This window comes from Babylonia areolata, chromosome 19, assembly GCF_041734735.1.
Source record: "Babylonia areolata isolate BAREFJ2019XMU chromosome 19, ASM4173473v1, whole genome shotgun sequence".
NCBI classification, from domain to species: Eukaryota; Metazoa; Mollusca; class Gastropoda; order Neogastropoda; family Buccinidae; genus Babylonia; species Babylonia areolata.
Genome location: NC_134894.1, coordinates 49,613,891 through 49,633,763, shown reverse-complemented (window position 1 = coordinate 49,633,763; position 19,873 = coordinate 49,613,891). Strand labels below are relative to the sequence as shown.

Below are 19,873 nucleotides of genomic sequence, written 5' to 3'. Positions count from 1 at the left end.
ACACACACACACACACACACACACACACACACACTCACACACACATATACACACAGACAGACAGAGATCGAGGGACAGAGACAGATACAGAGAAACAAACAAACGGACAGACAGAGAAAACACACACACACACACACACACACACACACACACACACACACACACACACACACACACATACACACAGAGACAGACAGACAGAGATCGAGGGACAGAGACAGATACAGAGAAACGAACAAACGGACAGACAGAGAAAACACACACACACACACACACACACACACACACACACATACACACGCGCACGCACGCACAAGAAGAATCATCATCATCATCATCAACATCATCAAGATCATCATTATCATGGTCATCATCATCATCATCATCATCATCATCACCTGTAACTGCTGGGTTCATTGGGGTGGCTCTGCAGCTGTGTCATCATGACGTAGAGGATCTTGGCCAGGAAGAAGATGTTGCCCTGCACACAGCACACAGGGCACCGCCCACTGCTGACCCCCACACCAGCATGGGGGACTGGACGGAATGCATGGATGGGGAATGAATGTAAGGAGGACAGGAGGGAGGAAGGAGGGAGGGAGGGCAGAAAGAAACAATGAAAGACGAATGAATGATTAAAAAAATGAAAGGAACAAAGAAAGAACCAATGAAAGAATGAGTGAATGAATGAAAGCATGGGATCTTGCTAATCAAATTTTGCCAGACAATACAGATCAGTCAGTACGAGATCAAATGAATACTAATTAACTAACTGACTAACTAACTAACTTACTCACTACATTATACAGCATATAAATGAAAAAAAAAAAAGAAAAGAAAAAAGCTGGGGGAAGGATGTTTGTTGCTTTTTTGGTTTTGTGGTTATGGTGGTGGCACTTCAGGTTTTTTTTAATCAAAAGAGGGCAGCATACTTGTCTGTCTGTGTGTCTGTACATCACTTTGTCTGTCTGTCCGTTGGGCTGTTTGTGTGAGTGTTGTGTGATAGAAAGACATGATGACAGACAGAGGCAGAACGAAATAGACAGACATGTTGATGCAGACATAGGGAGAAAGAAAGAGAGAAAAAGAGATCTGACTTTGGCCATCAACCCTATCATGACAATAGTGTATGAGAATAATGATTAAGGAAATTACTCAGATCTGAAAATACAAAAAGACGATTCCATTCAGAAACGCCACAAGAAGCTAAAGAGAGAGAGAGAGAACTAAGAATTCAGAAGGTTTAACTCTCTCCATACGAACGGCGAAAGAGACGACGTTAACAGCGTTTCACCCCAATTATCATCATCAAAATATTGCAAGTGGAAGGCTCTTATACTGAAGAGGTGAATGTTGACAAAGAATACCACAATTCTGACGACGGAAGCTAAAGGTTGGGTCATTCAGACACCCACTGGACATCCGAGGGGTCTGTGTAGAGGAGGAGAGAGGACTGGCCGTACTGAGTGAGTTAATGTACATCGACCTTTGGCCACAATACATCTGGCTGGTGGAAAGGGCATGTGGTGGGGGTGGGGGTGATATAGATAATTACGAGAGAGAGAGAGAGAGAGAGAGAGAGAGAGAGAGAGAGAATACTGACAATATCTGGACCTCACCCTTCCTTTCCAACGTCTTTCTATCAATGAAGACAGACTGGCAGACAGCAGGCCCGGACGGCCCAGGTGGAGAATACAGTTAATGTAATTAATTAGCAGGGACCGCATCTCGCCTCACGACTGTTCCGTGGATCACTGCTTGGCCCCCAACAAGCATGCAGCATTCAACCTTCTCTCTTTCTCCTGGCTTGTACTAAGCCTCCACACAAAGAGTTCCAGCCACAGACACTTAACATTACCCATCAAAATGGCTGCCTAAACGGCGGGGTACCATTAAAAACGGTCACGTGAAAGCCCTCTCGTGGATAGAAGTGAACGCGAAAACTGCAGCCACAAACGAAGAAAATGAATAATGATGATGATGATGATGATGATGATGATGAAGTCATTGTCGCTGTCCATCTGATGGTGGTGTGTTCCTAGTGCTGTTAGTGCGGCGTTAAGACAGGTTGCCTCCCCTCACTTTCCGGGAATGGTTATCACGGTCAGCACAGAAGAGGCCCTCTGCTGTCGCAACTCAATTTCTGTTCAGCTGACAGCCAGGGGAGAGGTGCTGCCTGAAGAGGTCTTCACAGAGCGAGCCCGCTGTCACGTGACAGGGTCACAAATGATAACCTCCCCCACTCTGGGGGACAGAAGGCTCGCACAACATTTCATGGAAGATTCACATAGTTTTTCTTGTTTAGCTTTCTCTTTCTCTGTCTGTCTGCCCTGGTAAACGACATCCAAGATCTACAGCTGCTTGTGGATGGGACCAGCAGCTTCGCAAGAAAAACTGGAAAAAGCACCAGTACCAAGAAGGCAAAGAACTGTTTGAGAGGTGAACATCCAGCGAAAATTGATGTCTTTATTGATTTAAAAAAGTTGAGGATATAGAAAAACAACAACTCGTACCCCCAGCAAGAGACAAACGGACAGATGGATGAAACAGCAGCAGCTCCAGTGACTTTGAACATGAACTGAAATACTGGACTAGAACTGAAGACAACAGCAGCTATGAAGAAACAAGCAAAGTATGGAGCAAAAGGAAATTTCCTCTGAGACTCTGAGAACTGGCATTTTATTAGTAAAATGTTCTCCCATCTGCAAATGGCCTCTCCACTGGCTGGGGCATGTACTGAGGCTCCCCACAGAAAGATCACAAACCAGCCGTGACCTGAACACCTGCAGGCCGAAGAAAAAGGGGCCAGCCCAAAATGAACTGACGGCAAACAGTGGAGTCAGACATGTCGACAGACAATGGGGTGACACCAACAAACAGTGGAGACAGACCTCAGACATGTCGACAGACAATGGGGTGACACCAGCAAACAGTGGAGACAGACCTCAGACATGTCGACAGACAATGGGGTGACACCAACAAACAGTGGAGACAGACCTCAGACATATCGACAGACGATGGCGTGACACCAGCAAACAGTGGAGACAGACCTCAGACATGTCGACAGACAATGGGGTGACACCAGCAAACAGTGGAGACAGACCTCAGACATGACGACAGACAATGGGGTGACACCAGCAAACAGTGGAGACAGACCTCAGACATGACGACAGACGATAGGATGACACCAGCAAACTGGTTGAGGACCGTGGATTATGGAGCGCCTTGACTGCCTCATGCGTCCAACGACACGGGACCATGTAAATCTTAATAAGAAAGTCTTTTTTTCATTGTTGTGAAAGCCTGAAATTTAGCAATTATTTTTACGCTAATTATTCTTTCTTGCGAAAAACAAACAAACCACCCTCATAAAATATCAGTCTGATTTTGTGACACACTTATACAGACGCCCCCACACCCCTCGCACTGCTCAACACCCCCAAATTGTCTCATCTGTCCACGTGTTTCCAGACAGGATGACAGCAGGCAGGCAGTCACAGGTCCAGACGGACACAACGGACACACGTCACCTGACTGGCTGTGCCGGAGCTCGGAGCTTTCACCCAGCTTTGTGTTGGACAGACATGTACTCCATTCAACATCCCACTTCCCGTCTTTCTCTCTCTCTCCCCACCCCCTCTCTTCCTCTGCCTTTGTCAATGATGTAAGTCCAACTAGTACTAGCTAGCAGAATTTTCACTTTCAATACATAGATTTAGGAATGAAATAATCTTAGCCAAAACCCCCTTTCTCCCACAGTGCATGGTCCAGACAGACACAGGTGATGAAAACGGTTGATGGAATCCATCAATTAGTGCCAGAGCTCACTCCTGAGACAGTTAATTGGCTGTGAACCCGTTCTCAGCGGTACGTGTTCTGCTCTTCGTTCCAACCAGCATGTACACTTCATTCAACCCTCTCTCTCTCTCTCTCTCTCTCAAACACACACACACACATACACGCGCGCGCACGCATCCCCCCCCACACCCACACCCCCACCACACACGCACAGAAACAAGCAATCTGTCAGTGAGAGAAGCCCTGTTGGAAAAGTGAATGATGTCCACAGCAGCCTTTGGAAAGTGGACAGTGATGGTGTGTTCCTCAAACCCACCGGCAGTGAGTTCCTGATAGGGGCTTTATAACTGACCGCACGTTCGCTAAAAAGCTTTCGTTTAAAATGCCCATCACTACACTAATACTGATGGGCATTTGTGATACCAATGGGCATTTGTAACACTGTATGGCAATACATGGTGATATTACCTGACGTGGTAAACTAAATGACATGGTAATACTAACTGGTATAACACTACTAAATGACTTGGTAATGCTAACTGGTATTGTAATACTGACATGGTAATACTGAAATGGTAATACTAACTGGTGTGGTAATACTAACTGGCATGGTAATACTGACATGGTAATACTAACATAGTAATACTGACATAGTAATACTGATTGACATGGTAATACTGACATGGTAATATTGACATGGTAAAACTACCTGACATGGTAATACTAACTGACATGATAATACATGGTAATACTAACTGACATGGTGATACTGACATGGTAATACTAAATGTCATAATAATACTGACATGGTAATACTGATATGGTAATACTAATTGAGATGGTAATACTGACACGGTGGTAATACTAACTGACATGGTAATACTGACATGGTAATACTAACTGACATGGTAATACTGACATGGTAATTCTGACATGGTAATACTGATAATACTGACATGGTAATACTAACTGACATGGTAATACTCACATGGTAATACTGACATGCTAATACTAACTGACATGGTAATACTCAAATGGTAATACTGATAATACTGACATGGTAATACTGATAATACTGACATGGTAATATTGATATGCTAATACTAACTGACATAGTAATACTCACATGGTAATACTGATAATACTGACATGATAATACTGACATGGTGATACTAATTGACATGATAATACTGACATGGTAATACTCACATCGTAATACTGACTGGATAGTAACGGCTCCACACAGTTCGGCTTCAGGAAGAAAAGGAGCACTGAATACCAGATCACCTTGCAAACAGAAGACATCGAAGACGGCTTCCAACAGAAGTTGAGGACTCGTGCTGTCTTTGTTGACCTCAGCAAAGCGTTCGACAGGGTCTGTAAGGAGGGCCTTCTCTTCAAGCTGCTCCAGAAGAAAGTGTGTGGCAAGATGTTCTTCTGGATCCGAAGCTACCTGTTCAACCGGACAGCCCGGGTCAAGCTAGAAGGCCAGACTAGTAATTCAGTGAAGATCAGGGAAGGTGTACCTCAGGGTGGAGATATCTCGCCTACCTTGTTCACCACCTTCATTGACGACATTGCTGACCAGCTGACCACCCACATCCCTCGGGCTCTGCACGCAGATGACCTTGCCATCCGGACCAAAGCGGTGCCACCGTCAGGATGCAAGAGGCTCTGAACCACATCTCAGACTGAGCAAGAGAGAGGCTGGTCATCATCAACAGGACCAATACTGAAGCCACCTGCTTCTTCCTCTCACCCAATAGAGAAAAGTTCACCCTAGGCATCGACGGTCAAGAAATCCCCCAGCAAGACACCCTAGCCTACCTAGGATTGAAGCTGGACAGCTCACCTGGACCCCTCAAATTAGCTCCATGCACAGCACAAGCCTCAGGAAAATGGCCATGATGAAGAAGCTAACAGGAACAAAATGGGGGGCCAACACAAAAATACTAAAAACAGACCCCACATGGAATATGCCGCCAATGCCTGGTCAGCTGCTGCTAAGATCAACCTCGACAGCCTGACCAAGACACAGAATGCTTGCCTCAGGCTCATCACAGGTGGCATGAAAACCATTCCAGTGTCAGCAAAGGAGAAAACAGCAGGCCTCCTTTCACTAGAAGAAAGGAGACAAGAAAAACTCCTGAGGCAAAATGAAAAACTGAAGAGACTCCCTTCACACCCCCTTCCCCACAAAGAGCCGACTGAAGCGACAGAGGCCAAACCACCAAATCAATACTCTTGAGAGGAAACACCACCATCCTCTGTCGACAACCAATCAGCCAACTGAATCCCTCCAATACTATGACTGGTAGGCAGATACCCCAGCCATCATGCTCAAATCCCAGGTGTCGAGAGCAAGGAGTGCCACGTAGCAGCTGATCTAAACTCGCTGACTCTGGAAGCACTAAGCACCAAATACCCTCCCGATACCTGGGCAAGAACATACACAGATGAATCTGCTGAAGAGGCAGTGAAGAACGGAGGAAGTTAGGTGTATATTAGATTCCCTGACGGCAAAACCATCAGCAAGTCAGTGGCTATAGGCACCCTGTCCACCAACTTCCGTGCTGATGCATGTGCTCTGCTACTGGCAGCCCAGACTTTCAGCCAGGAAGACACACTACCCACCAACACAGTGTTCCTGACTGACTGCAAGTCTATCCTGCAGGGTCTCCAGGCGCCAGGAGGAGAGCAGATCTTAAGAGACATCAGGCAAGAACTGAATCTCCTCAAAGAGAGAACTGTTGTGGTGCTGCAGTGGATCTCCTCCCACTGTGACACAGGAGGCAATGAAGAGGCGGGCCGCCTATCCAAGGCAGGCAGCAAATTAGAGCAGCCAGCCCACCCAGTGTCCTACAGCGAGGCAAAAACGATGTTGAGAGACAGATTCACGAAAGCATGGCACCAACGTCTGGACATCCGGCCAGAAGACGAAGAAGACGGTATCCAGGAGCTGGACAGAGCGGCACAGGCTACAATCTTCATACAGCGAACGGGACACCGTCTGAAGATGTCACATACTGATCGGTGCCCTTGTGGCACAGACCCCCTCCCATATCCCAGTCCTGCCCCACCTTCGAGGCTCTGAGACGCCAGGCATGACCCAGCCCGATGGAGCTCCAGGAGAAACTGTGGGGGCCGGCGGGGTCTCTGCGACGGACCGCGGACTTCGCCGCCCTGACCGGACTGAAAATGTAACGTGGCCAGGGAAGGTGGAAGAAGAAGAAGAAGGAAGGCAGTGATACAGAGGACTCCGGCAATAAGTCAGTCCAGTGAGTGCTGACTCAGTGCCTCTATGGTACTCACCGCCAGGCACAGGATGATGGGAACATAGATGATCCACTCGAAACCACCAGCATTGGATACCCAGCACCTGACGACAATCAACCAACCAACCAACCAACCAATCAATCAATCAATCAAACAATTACTCAAAAATCAATCAAGCAACTAACAAATCATACCACCCATTCTTGTGGAAAAAACCAAAACCAAAACTAACCAAAAATATCACCCAGTTCCTCCAAAATGTAATATCTCTCTCTGTGTATCTATCTATCTATCTATCTATCTATCTATATATATATATGTGTGTGTGTGTGTGTGTGTGTGTGTAAATATATACACATAGATTTGTATGTATGTATATATATATATATATATATGTACAGAGAGAGAGAGAGAGAGAGAGAAGAAGAAGAAGAAGAAGAAGAAGAAGAAGAAGAAGAAGAAGAAGAAAAAACAACAACAACAGGAAACAAACACATCAGTCACATATTCCAAATTTTCGGAACGATCACGTTCCTTCCTCAACGGATATATATATATATATATATATATATATATATATATATATATATATATACACACATATATGTAGGCAGATATAGATACAAACAAAAGTAATAAGAAATGGAGGCACACAGGTAACATAGACAGAGGCAGAGGGACAGAGAAGGCAGGAGCAAACGAGAAGCACAGGTACTGACCGTGTGTTCAGCTCATCAGAGGTGGCTCTGATACAGATGTAGATGAGGGTTGGGATCCATGGACTACCTGCACACACACAGTAACAACACCTCAACCGCGTATTCGTCGTCAGTTGCAGGTTGTAAAGGAGCATATAGCAGTACTGTGCAGTACAGTGCAGAGCAGAACAACACAGAACAACAGAGAACAACAGAAAACAACACAGAACAATACACAGCATAATGATATCTTTTTTTTCACAATATACAGACAGGAAAACGGACTATGGTCACCAAAGAGATTAACACACACACACACACACACACACACACACACACACAAGACAAGCATTTCACAGTTTAGACACATAATGCATGTTTATGTTGTGGTGAAAATGCTATGACTTAACGGACAGAAAAGAAAACAATCATCATCATCATCATCATCATCATCATCATCAAAATAAATGAAGCTGAGCAAAACAAACGACTGGTGAATACTTCAGCACTAGAGACAACGGTCTTCTGACTCTTCGATAGAAAAAACAAATAAAACTGCACGCAGAAAAGAATACAAAAAATGGGCGGCGATCTCAATGTAGCGAGGCGCTCTCCCTGGGGAGAGCAGCCCGAATTTCATACAGAGAAATCTGTTGTGACAAAAAAGAGAAATACAACACAGGGGCATATGTCTTGTCAGGTTGTAACTGTGATCTTTTAACCTTAACCGTGATAACAGGTAGATGCACATGACCACACCCCGGCCCCGGTGATTATGACTGTTTCTTTCTGTTCTTTCTGTCATTTTTCTCTCGCTCTTTCGTCATCATTGTTTCCACTCCTTCCCTAAATTGTCTGTCCTCCATTCCTTCTTATTCTTTCTTTCTTTTCGTTGTTTATTTCTGTATTATTTTCCTTTCCTTTCTTTCTTTCCCTTGTTTGCAATTTGTTTCGTTCTTTTTTGTTTTCTTTCATTCACTCCTTAGCATTTTTGTTTCCCTTTTCCTTTTGCTCCATATCTCTCTGTCTCTTTGTCTGATTCTGTCTTTCTTTATTTCTTTCCTCCCTATTTTTTTTGCTTTTCGTACATTATTTCTTCACCATTTTTCTGTCTTTTATCCCACCCTTTCAGTTTCCCCCTCCTTAAAAGCGTTAAAACCTCCTTCCTCCTGCATCACGCTATGTTTTCTGCACATGCCTCCTTTTTTTTCCTGTTTTTTTTTTTTTTCTCCGGGGGATGTGAGCACTGAATGAAAGAGATGGGTGTGGGAGGGGCTGGGGTGGAGGAGGTCATGCTGACATGGCGATGACAGGCCTTTCTTTTTCTCTTGTTCTTCACTGTTTAGTTAAAAAAACAACAACCCAACAACATCATTTCTTTTTTTTTTTACGTTGTTTTTCTTTGTCTTTCTTTTTTTTACTAATATAGCTGTGAATACGGAATGAGCGAGAGAGAGAGAGAAAGAGTGAGAGAGAGAGAGAAAGAGTGAGAGAGAGTGAGAGAGAGAGAGAGAGTGAGGGAGAGTGAGTGAGAGAGAGAGAGTGAGAGTGAGTGAGTGAGTGAGTGAGAGAGAGAGAGAGAGAGAGAGAGAGAGAGAGAGAGAGAGAGAGAGAGAGAGACTCAGAACTCAGAAATATTTTACTGCAAGGCCACCGGCCTGTTTGCAAAGGAGGTACATACATACAATTGCGACACACAAAATACCGAAAATAAAGGGGGGAGGGACCAATGTCATGGACACAACATTTCATAACTGAAAAAGTACACGAAGATTATTGGCTCGTGACATTTCCTTGAGTAACTTTAAGGTTTTTTGAAAAGTTATATAATCATGTCATTTCTTCTTCTCTATTTTTTAAGGCGTAATAAATATACATTGCCACAGAGCGAGTCATGAGCCTGTTTTCATTTTGTAAAAGTAACGCTAAGTCTGTGTATTCATTTATGTTTCTGGATATTTTCACGAGGTAATTTTCCCTGATTAACTGATACATTGGACATACTAACAGAAAATGGCGTTCGTCTTCTTCAGCGTTGCAGAAAGGGCAGGAGTTTGATCTTATTGTGTATCTTTTGTGCAAATTTATATCACTTATGCCTAGCCTGAATCTAGCAAAAGACAGTACGAAACTTAATAATGGTTATGTCTGAAATGTACTTTTCTGGTTGCAACAATGACTTAAAACAGCGATATGTAGAGTATCTATCACTTTCAAATAGTTTACATGACCAGTCTTGTTTATGACAGTCTATTATGCGTTGTTTAAAAACTTGTATGAATGCGTTTTCGTTTCCAACTCCTCCATTCAACCAAACATCTGAAAATCCATATATATCTAGGCAATGCTTGACCGTGTTGGCCCAGTTGTGTTTGTCGAGCTGGCTTTCTGCGTTTCTGATAATTATGGTTTTGTTCATTTCATAAGCTTGTTTTGGCAGTCTGGTAAGATCTAATTTTTGTAGCTTGTACCAGTACCGAATTACCTTAATCATAGTATCAACATATAGGGGGTACCTACCTAGTTCACCATACACCATCTGGTTTGGAGTTTTGGGACCTCCCCGAAGAAAACACTTACAGGCAAATATATGAGGGGCTTCTACAGACTGAAAACGAGTCAACCCCCAAATTTCAGCAGCATTCAACAACATAGGCTTTACCTATGCCTCAGATAATTTAAAGAAAACTGAGTATTCCATGCTTCCAAGGCTCCACATTGTTTAAATGATTTCTACCACTCTGCCTTTCGCTCTTCCTGCTATTTCTTCCAATGCAATATCAAACGACAATTTTGTCGTTAAGCTAAATCCCAAATACTTACAACTATTAACAATTTCTATCTCTTTTCCATCCAAAAACCATTTTTCTGCTTTTGCTAAATGCCCTCGTCTTCTAAACACCATAATTTTTGTTTTGTTCAAGTTTACATTCAAGCCAAGAGACTTCGAAGTTTCTGCAAGATTGTTTATCTGATTTTGTAAACCTACGGGTGTGGATGAGATCAAGCAATGTATCTGCAAATAAAAGCAAAAATATTTCTTGTAGACCAGGTAAAAACTGAAAATCATGCTTTCCTTTTTTGTTCACATTTTCAGCAACTTCTGTAATTAATAAAGAAAAAATCAGGGGAGACAACAAACAACCTTGCTTCACTCCGGCAGGACAGTCAAAGAAGTCAGACATTTCAGATCCCCAGCGAACACAACACTGAACTGATTTATACATCCCCTGGAGCATTCGAAGCATTTTCGTAGACGTTTTAACTTTCTGTAAGACTAACCAAAGACTACTTCTGTCTACTGAATCGAAAGCCTTCATATAGTCAATAAATGCAACATATAATTTACTTTTCTTATCCCTATACAAACATTTTTTAATCATAGACACAAGTGTAAAAATATGATCAGAGGTGGCATAGGAGAGAGAGAGAGACAGAGACAGAGAGAGAGAGAGACAGAGAAACAGAGACAGAGAGAGAGAGAACCATATACACAGAGCTACACACACACACACACACACACACTCAACCCCTCCCCCCCCCCCCCACAGACCTAAACACACCTCTAACAAACCTCTACGACCCCCATCCCCAACCCCCCCCCACCCCAACCCCCTCCATCCCCCTCTCCTCTACCCCCCCAGACCTCCGCTCCCCACACCCCCCAGACTGACTGAAGCCGCCGATGTAGAATGGCAGCAGGGAGCGGGGCACGGCGAAGGCATGCACCATCAGGCGGTACAGGTGCAGCCCCTCCAGGAACATCCACACGAAGTTGGTGGTCCACGCGTACCTCGTCAGGGCGTGCAGCACGCGACACCCCACCTGACACAGCGCCGTCACCGTCACCGTCATCATCTTCACAGTCATCGTCATCGTCATCATCATCATCGTCATCATCATCATCATGATCATGATCATCATCATCATCACCGTCATCGTCATCATCGTCATCATCATGATCATGATCATCATCATCATCACCGTCATCATCATCATCGTCGTCGTCATCATAATCATCATCATCGTCATCATCATCATCGTCATCATCATCACCATCATCATCATCTTCATCATATTGTCTTCCTCCTCCTCAGCATACCACAACAACAATAACGATATTAAGAACAATGACAATAACAACAATAGTGATTAAAGAAATCATAATAGAGGTACCTATTTTGCGCTGAATCCTGTCCAGAAACGAATCGAAACGCTTTCACACGAGTCCTTCACACGCCAACATAACTGTTGATTGAGAGTGATGAAAGACATGACGCTGTCGTGACATGAAGGGTGTTGGCGAGGGGGAGGGGAGGGGGGAATTTTATCATCACCTGCCGAAACCTGACTGCTATACCAGTCCTCCTCTTCCTCCTTCTCTACCGTTTATCTTCTGTTCTTTCTTTATCTGTTCGCTGCTCTTCGTCTTCAGGTGTTGGTACCTGTGCTACTGCTGCCACCATCGTCTTCAGGTGCTGGTACCTGTGTCACTGCTGCAACTATCGTCTTCAGGTGCTGTTGGTACCTGTGCCACTGCTGTCACCATCGTCTTCAGGTGTTGGTACCTGTGCCACTGCTGTCACCATCGTCTTCAGGTGTTGGTACCTGTGCCACTGCTGTCACCATCGTCTTCAGGTGCTGTTGGTACCTGTGCCACTGCTGTCACCATCGTCTTCAGGTGCTGTTGGTACCTGTGCCACTGCTGCCACCATCGTCTTCAGGTGTTGGTACCTGTGCTACTGCTGCCACAATCGTCTTCAGGTGCTGTTGGTACCTATGCTACTGCTGTCACCATCGTCTTCAGGTGCTGTTGGTACCTGTGCCACTGCTGCCACCATCGTCTTCAGGTGTTGGTACCTGTGCTACTGCTGCCACAATCGTCTTCAGGTGCTGTTGGTACCTATGCTACTGCTGTCACCATCGTCTTCAGGTGCTGTTGGTACCTGTGCCACTGCTGCCACCATCGTCTTCAGGTGTTGGTACCTGTGCTACTGCTGCCACAATTGTCTTCAGGTGCTGTTGGTACCTATGCTACTGCTGCCACAATCGTCTTTAGGTGCTGTTGGTACCTATGCTACTGCTGCCACCATCGTCTTCAGGTGTTGGTACCTGTGCTACTGCTGCCACAATCGTCTTCAGGTGCTGTTGGTACCTATGCTACTGCTGCCACCATCGTCTTCAGGTGTTGGTACCTGTGCTACTGCTGCCACAATCGTCTTCAGGTGCTGTTGGTACCTGTGCTACTGCTGTCACCATCGTCTTCAGGTGCTGTTGGTACCTGTGCTACTGCTGTCACCATCGTCTTCAGGTGTTGGTACCTGTGCTACTGCTGTCACCATCGTCTTCAGGTGCTGTTGGTACCTGTGCTACTGCTGCCACCATCGTCTTCAGGTGCTGTTGGTACCTATGCTACTGCTGTCACCATCGTCTTCAGGTGTTGGTACCTGTGCCACTGCTGTCACCATCGTCTTCAGGTGTTGGTACCTGTGCCACTGCTGTCACCATCGTCTTCAGGTGTTGGTACCTGTGCTACTGCTGTCACCATCGTCTTCAGGTGTTGGTACCTGTGCCACTGCTGTCACCATCGTCTTCAGGTGTTGGTACCTGTGCCACTGCTGTCACCATCGTCTTCAGGTGTTGGTACCTATGCTACTGCTGTCACCATCGTCTTCAGGTGTTGGTACCTGTGCTACTGCTGTCACCATCGTCTTCAGGTGTTGGTACCTGTGCCACTGCTGTCACCATCGTCTTCAGGTGTTGGTACCTGTGCCACTGCTGTCACCATCGTCTTCAGGTGTTGGTACCTGTGCCACTGCTGTCACCATCGTCTTCAGGTGTTGGTACCTGTGCTACTGCTGTCACCATCGTCTTCAGGTGTTGGTACCTGTGCCACTGCTGTCACCATCGTCTTCAGGTGTTGGTACCTGTGCTACTGCTGTCACCATCGTCTTCAGGTGTTGGTACCTGTGCCACTGCTGTCACCATCGTCTTCAGGTGTTGGTACCTGTGCTACTGCTGCCACCATCGTCTTCAGGTGTTGGTACCTGTGCCACTGCTGCCACCATCGTCTTCAGGTGTTGGTACCTGTGCCACTGCTGTCACCATCGTCTTCAGGTGCTGTTGGTACCTGTGCTACTGCTGTCACCATCGTCTTCAGGTGCTGTTGGTACCTGTGCTACTGCTGTCACCATCGTCTTCAGGTGCTGTTGGTACCTGTGCTACTGCTGTCACCATCGTCTTCAGGTGCTGTTGGTACCTGTGCTACTGCTGTCACCATCGTCTTCAGGTGTTGGTACCTGTGCCACTGCTGTCACCATCGTCTTCAGGTGTTGGTACCTGTGCCACTGCTGTCACCATCGTCTTCAGGTGCTGGTTCATTCATTTTGCTTCTTGTCCCTATGACTCTGTTTTGGTCTATCTCTCCTCTCTCCATCATACACACACACACACACACACACACACATACACGCACATACACAGACACACAAAGACACACACACGCACAGAGACACGGACACACACACACACACACACACACACACATATATATATATATATAATTATATCTAATTATATCTAATAATCTGCCTGTCTATATGTACACACTGAGTTTGCTACAAACACTGGTGGCTGAGCAGAGAAATCACGAGACAGAAAAGAAAGTGCGTCTGCAACATTCAACACATACACGCGGCCTACTTTCTACAATGTCAAATCATCGTATTTACCATATATGTTCCCAGTTAAGAAAGAGAGAGAGAGAGAGAGAGAGAGACAGAGAGACAGAGAGATAGAGACAGAGAGCGCTACATGTATTTCACATCGCTTTCATTTGACAGTGCTTTGTAACGTCTCAATGGATGATACTGCACTCCTCTTTTCATGTTTGTTTCTTTCCCCGCTTTTCACAGACAGTTGGAACACGAGACTTGGGCAATAAATCAATTCTCTTGACATCACGTACATTGTTCCTTCATTATAAGAAGGCATGGGATTCGCTGCAGTTCAATCCACGTCGTGTACTTTTTGATCCTGTCAACGTCTGACGTGAAGGTGCACAGCACACAGTTCAGTATCATGCAGTGTGTGGGGCGAAGTGTCTGCTGCTAGCTTCTCGTCTCTCTGCAGAGGCCATGTTTGTTGATGGCGTCAATGTCAACACGGCCAGCATGGTTATGAAGCGGAGCATGATGCACGCATGTGTGTGTGTGTGTGTGTGTGTGTGTGTGTGTGTGTGTTCATTTAGCCTGTGAGAGCGTGCATGTATGTTGGAGTTGGTATCAGAGTGACAGCCTGTCTGGCAGCAAACATTGCTCTAGCACGTGGCATGTAGCCTACTTGTCTTTCAAGCGTATTCATTTCATCTTACCACAAGACTTGGATATGCAGAAAACAAAACAAAACAAACAACAGCAACAAAAAGAACAACAAAAACCAACCAACCAACCAACTAACCAGCCAGCCAGCCACAACCAGCCAGCCAACCAGCCAATCAACCAGCCAGCCAACCAACCAACCAGCCAACCAACCAACCAACCAGCCAGCCAGCCAACCAACCAACCAACCAGTCAACCAGCCAGCCAGCCAACCAGCCAGCCAACCAATCAGCCAACCAACCAACCAACCAGCCAGCCAACCAATCAACCAGCCAGCCAACCAATCAACCAGCCAACCAACCAGCCAGCCAACCAACCAGCCAGCCAACCAACCAACCAACCAGCCAACTAACGGCCCTGAAGAGGGACTGACCGAGTTGACGTGCAGCACGGAGGCGGCCCTGGCGGTCTGCAGGCGGTCCTTGACCACGATGACCTCCCAGAGGATCATCAGCACGTTGGTGAGGACATAGCTCAGGAACAGGCACATGTGCAGCTTGATGCGGTGCTGGCTCCTCAGAGACCTGCCCGGGGCACGTGGCACAAGGGGGGTGCGGGGGTGGGGGTTCACCGTTACACTAGCTCTGTCATGTTGATGTGTGTGTGTGCACTCTTTCCAGGCAATGGGGATAAAAGTGGGTTGATGTGTCACCTTGTTCAGGATATCGGTGATACTAACACTGATGCTACTACTGACACTGATGCTGCTGCTGCTACTACTACTACAGTCTCTGCTGCTGCAACAACTACAACAACTACTACTGCTGCTGCTGTGTTGTTGCAGCTACTGCTATTACTGATGACGATGGTAACAACAATAACAGTACCAACGACAGATATTTGGTACGGGAGGGGGGGGGGGGGGAGAGACAGAGAGAGAACTGAACTGAAACTGAACTGAAAAATGTTTTAATGCCATTGACATCACAGTCCTATTGGCATGGGACACATCAGAATAATTGTTTAAGAACATGAAAACTAACAAAACAAAAACAGCATGAATACATGAATCAAGGTCGCAGCAACAACCCTGCAAAGAAAATCACAAGGTCTGTGAGAGAGAGAGACAGACAGACAGACAGACAGAGTGGGCACTGCACACACACTCACACACAGACCTACGCACAAACACGCCCCCCCCCCCACACACACACACACATACACCCCCCCTCCACACACACACACAAACACGCCCACACACACACACACACACACACAAACACGCCCCCCCCCCACACACACACTCCACACCCCTAACTCCCCCCCACACAAACACGCCCCCGCCCCCGCCCCCGCCCCCTCCCACACACAAACACGCAGATCAGAAAGGAAGGAAGTCATGGAAATAGACAGATGCACACATTCTGGCTGAAAAACCTTCTGCTGTAACAATTCAGCGATGTGCTTTAAGTGTAAATATCACTTCATCATTAGTCCACAACCAGTATGGCTGACAACTTGTCTCCTGTCAGCTGTGACGTCACGTCGAAGAGCACCTGTCTGTGTCATGTCTCAAAGCTCAATCGCTTTGTTCCAGTCACAGACATAACTTACGTACAACAGTACAGTCAGTACTTGACAACAAGCCACTCAAACACACAACGGTGTTGTGTGTGTGTGTGTGTGTGTGTGTGTGTGTGTGTGTGAGAGAGAGAGAGAGAGAGAGAGAGAGAGAGAGAGAGAGGAAACTAACGAAGAAGAAGGAGAAGGAGGAGAAGGAGAAGAAGAAGAGAGAAAAGGTCAACCACTGGCCTGTCACTGAACACAAACGGCTGTTTCAGGCACCGTGCACCACGACCAGCTCGAAACGTGCCTGCAGGTAGTCAGTGGTGTATACAACAAGGCAGCTCTGTTTTTCATGGCAAAAACATGGAAGTGAAAGTACAAAGCAGCACCTCAACTGTGACCTACCACATTTTAAGAATTGTGTCTGACGTTTATATGTATATCAGTGTTCATGTGAGGTACTCCTACCAGAATCCCCTTTTTTAATTTATTATTATTATTATTTTTTTTTTATAGGTGTGTGTGTGTGTGTGTGTGTGTGTGTGTGTGTGTGCGTGCGTGCGTGCTACTGTAAAATTTGTGTGTGTTTGCTTAATTTTGTGTGCATAAATGTGTGTATGGATGTGTGTGTAGGTTTGTTTTTTTCCTTTTTTCTCTTCTTATGTATGTATACATGTATAAATGAAAAATGTAACGTAAAATATGAATAAAAAGTAGTTACAAAAAAGAAACAAGAGAGGCAAGGCCTTCAAGACTCAATTGTGATACACTTAAAAAAAAATCTAATCGTTAAAATGTGTTCTGTATTTGTTATTATAAAGCTTCGGGTTAAAAAAAAAGAAAAGAAAAAAAAGAAAAGAAAAGTCCTAACCAGATTCGAACCCCGCGTGTTCAGGTGAGAAGAAACTGTCTTAGCCATTACACTATCGTGGCTCCTTAACTGACGTTCTAAAATTTAGTATTTGAACATACTTTTTTAAAGGACGATAAATCGATTGCGGTATACTGCAGTGAGAACGCTGTTTAAATCATATTATTCTGGTGTATCTTGGGCATTCAAAAAATCTTTAAGAGGGGGGGGGGGGGGGGGGGGGGGGGGGGGGGGAATTAAGTCCGCGGTAAAGGAGACGTGGCTATCACCGCAATCACACTGCAACATTTAGCCGTTTTCTCTAGATCTAGATAGATGTACAAGTTTAGTTACACCCGCCGGGAATGTAGTACGACACGGTCGATTCAATTTCTCTTTTATGTTCATTCTAGTTTTATAGTTTTAAAGTTGATATGAAAATTAAGTATTTTGTTAAACTAGAGCCAAGTACAAGTACTTCTAAACGTCGTATGAAGTGAAAAGGAGTTCATTTTGAGAAAAGTCAAGACTGGAAATGTTTTCGTTTCATCAATTCAAGGGTATTAACTCGCATGGTTTACAATTTTTAACTGTGAATTCCGACTGATGCTGTGGATATTTTTATGGCAGTTTGGGGCATAATCCAGTAAGTGATGAGGCATTCACAAATCTTTCTCTGAATAAGTATTCTCCAACTTTCCATCAAATGTTATTGTGTATTGTCGATTGAATATAGGATTGAACGGGCATGTCAACAACTTGAAACAAAATGGCGTCGTTCGCGTTCGCGAAGAATATGAGCACGTGCTTTGAATATGTATAAATATGTGTACCAATTGATTTTTGCCCATGACCTTCAGGGCTCAGCCAATAGATCTATAAAGTCCACTCGTCATATTGATTTTAGTGTTTTCCGAAAAAGACCACTTGGGAGAATGAACATAGTGAAAGCCCTGTACACTTAGAGTAAATAACACAAGCTTTTTATGTATTGAGTATGATTTCAAAATGTAATGTTTAAGATGAGAAAGATCAGTTTAAAGCAAATTAAGTCCCCTAGCATTAATTACAGATTAATTTCCCTTTTTTACTATCTGCAGCAAAACTTTTACAAAATAAATATAACTTCCATGCTTAGCAAAAGAAGTTCCTGTCTGAACAAAAAATGATAAAAATGACTGCTCTTGTTGTTGTGTCAGAATATTAGATCAAAGTGCCAAGTTTAGAGAATAAAAAAAACACACAAAAAAACAGTAAATGCAGTTTGCATATAATTTGGCTTCTTTAAAAAAAAAAAAATTTGTGTGCCCATCGCAGAGGTACAATATTGTTTTAAACAAGATGACTGGAAAGAACTGAATTTTTCCTATTTTTATGCCTAATTTGGTGTCAACTGACAAAGTATTTGCAGAGAAAATGTCAATGTTAAAGTTTACCACGGACGCACACACAGACACACACACACACACACACACACAGACAACCGAACACCGGGTTAAAACATAGACTCACTTTGTTTACACAAGTGAGTCAAAACGAGTATATAATAAATACAAAACAAAACAAAAGACCACCCCCCCCCCCTCCGAAAAAAACAAAAAACAAAAAAAACAAAAACAACAACAAAAGAGTGGTGCTCATTACACGGGCTGCAGACAGCTGTCAGTATGGCCAGGTATTCGGCACCACTTCACCATGCCAACAGGAACAAGTTCCCCAGTGGTCCTTAACGGTGGCAGGGGAAAGGGATACACAGACACACACACACACACACACACACACATATATATATATATACATTCTTCAATCACCGATATGTGTGACGGGACATTAAACAAAAATTCCTTAAAAAAAAAAAAAAAAAAAAAAAAAAATATATATATATATATATATATATATATATATATATATATATAAAAGAAAAAACAAACAAGCCTTTTGCACAAGAACGAAAATTTCGGTCTCGGACCTTCCTCAGCGACGTAATTAGTGTAACTACGTCAAAGTAGTACGTGACGTAAAATGTTACACTGTCATACTTGACGTAATTTTCAGTCCGAGTTCTTTTTATGCTTCCTCTTGAACAGCTGAAATGTGGTAAGGCAGCAGGGGTTGACGGAATTCCGCCGGAGGCGTGGAAGAATGGAGGCCCAGCACTACACTCCAAACTCCACAACCTCTTTGTCTGCTGCTGGGAGCAAGGCAAACTACCACAGGACCTCCGTGACGCAGTCATCATCACCCTGTATAAAAACAAGGGAGAAAAGTCGGACTGCTCCAACTACAGGTGGATAACTCTGCTCTCCATCGCAGGCAAGATCCTCGCCAGAGTCCTCCTAAATCGGCTGGTGCCTACTATCGCCGAA

The 19,873-nt window shown here is 44.7% G+C and overlaps 1 protein-coding gene across 5 annotated transcripts in view; it reads right to left on the bottom strand.

Moving 5' to 3' along the window:
* Positions 1-19,873, bottom strand: part of LOC143293810 (calcitonin gene-related peptide type 1 receptor-like) — a 317,054-nt gene that overhangs the window by 14,068 nt on the left and 283,113 nt on the right. For all 5 annotated transcript variants that reach the window (XM_076605076.1, XM_076605075.1, XM_076605079.1 and 2 more), the window contains 5 exons: positions 15,525-15,675; positions 11,447-11,597; positions 7,794-7,860; positions 7,111-7,177; positions 399-481 (listed from right to left, as the gene is read on the bottom strand). In XM_076605076.1, the coding sequence (XP_076461191.1) occupies positions 399-481; positions 7,111-7,177; positions 7,794-7,860; positions 11,447-11,597; positions 15,525-15,675 (519 nt within the window). The remainder of the gene's footprint in view (positions 1-398; positions 482-7,110; positions 7,178-7,793; positions 7,861-11,446; positions 11,598-15,524; positions 15,676-19,873) is intronic.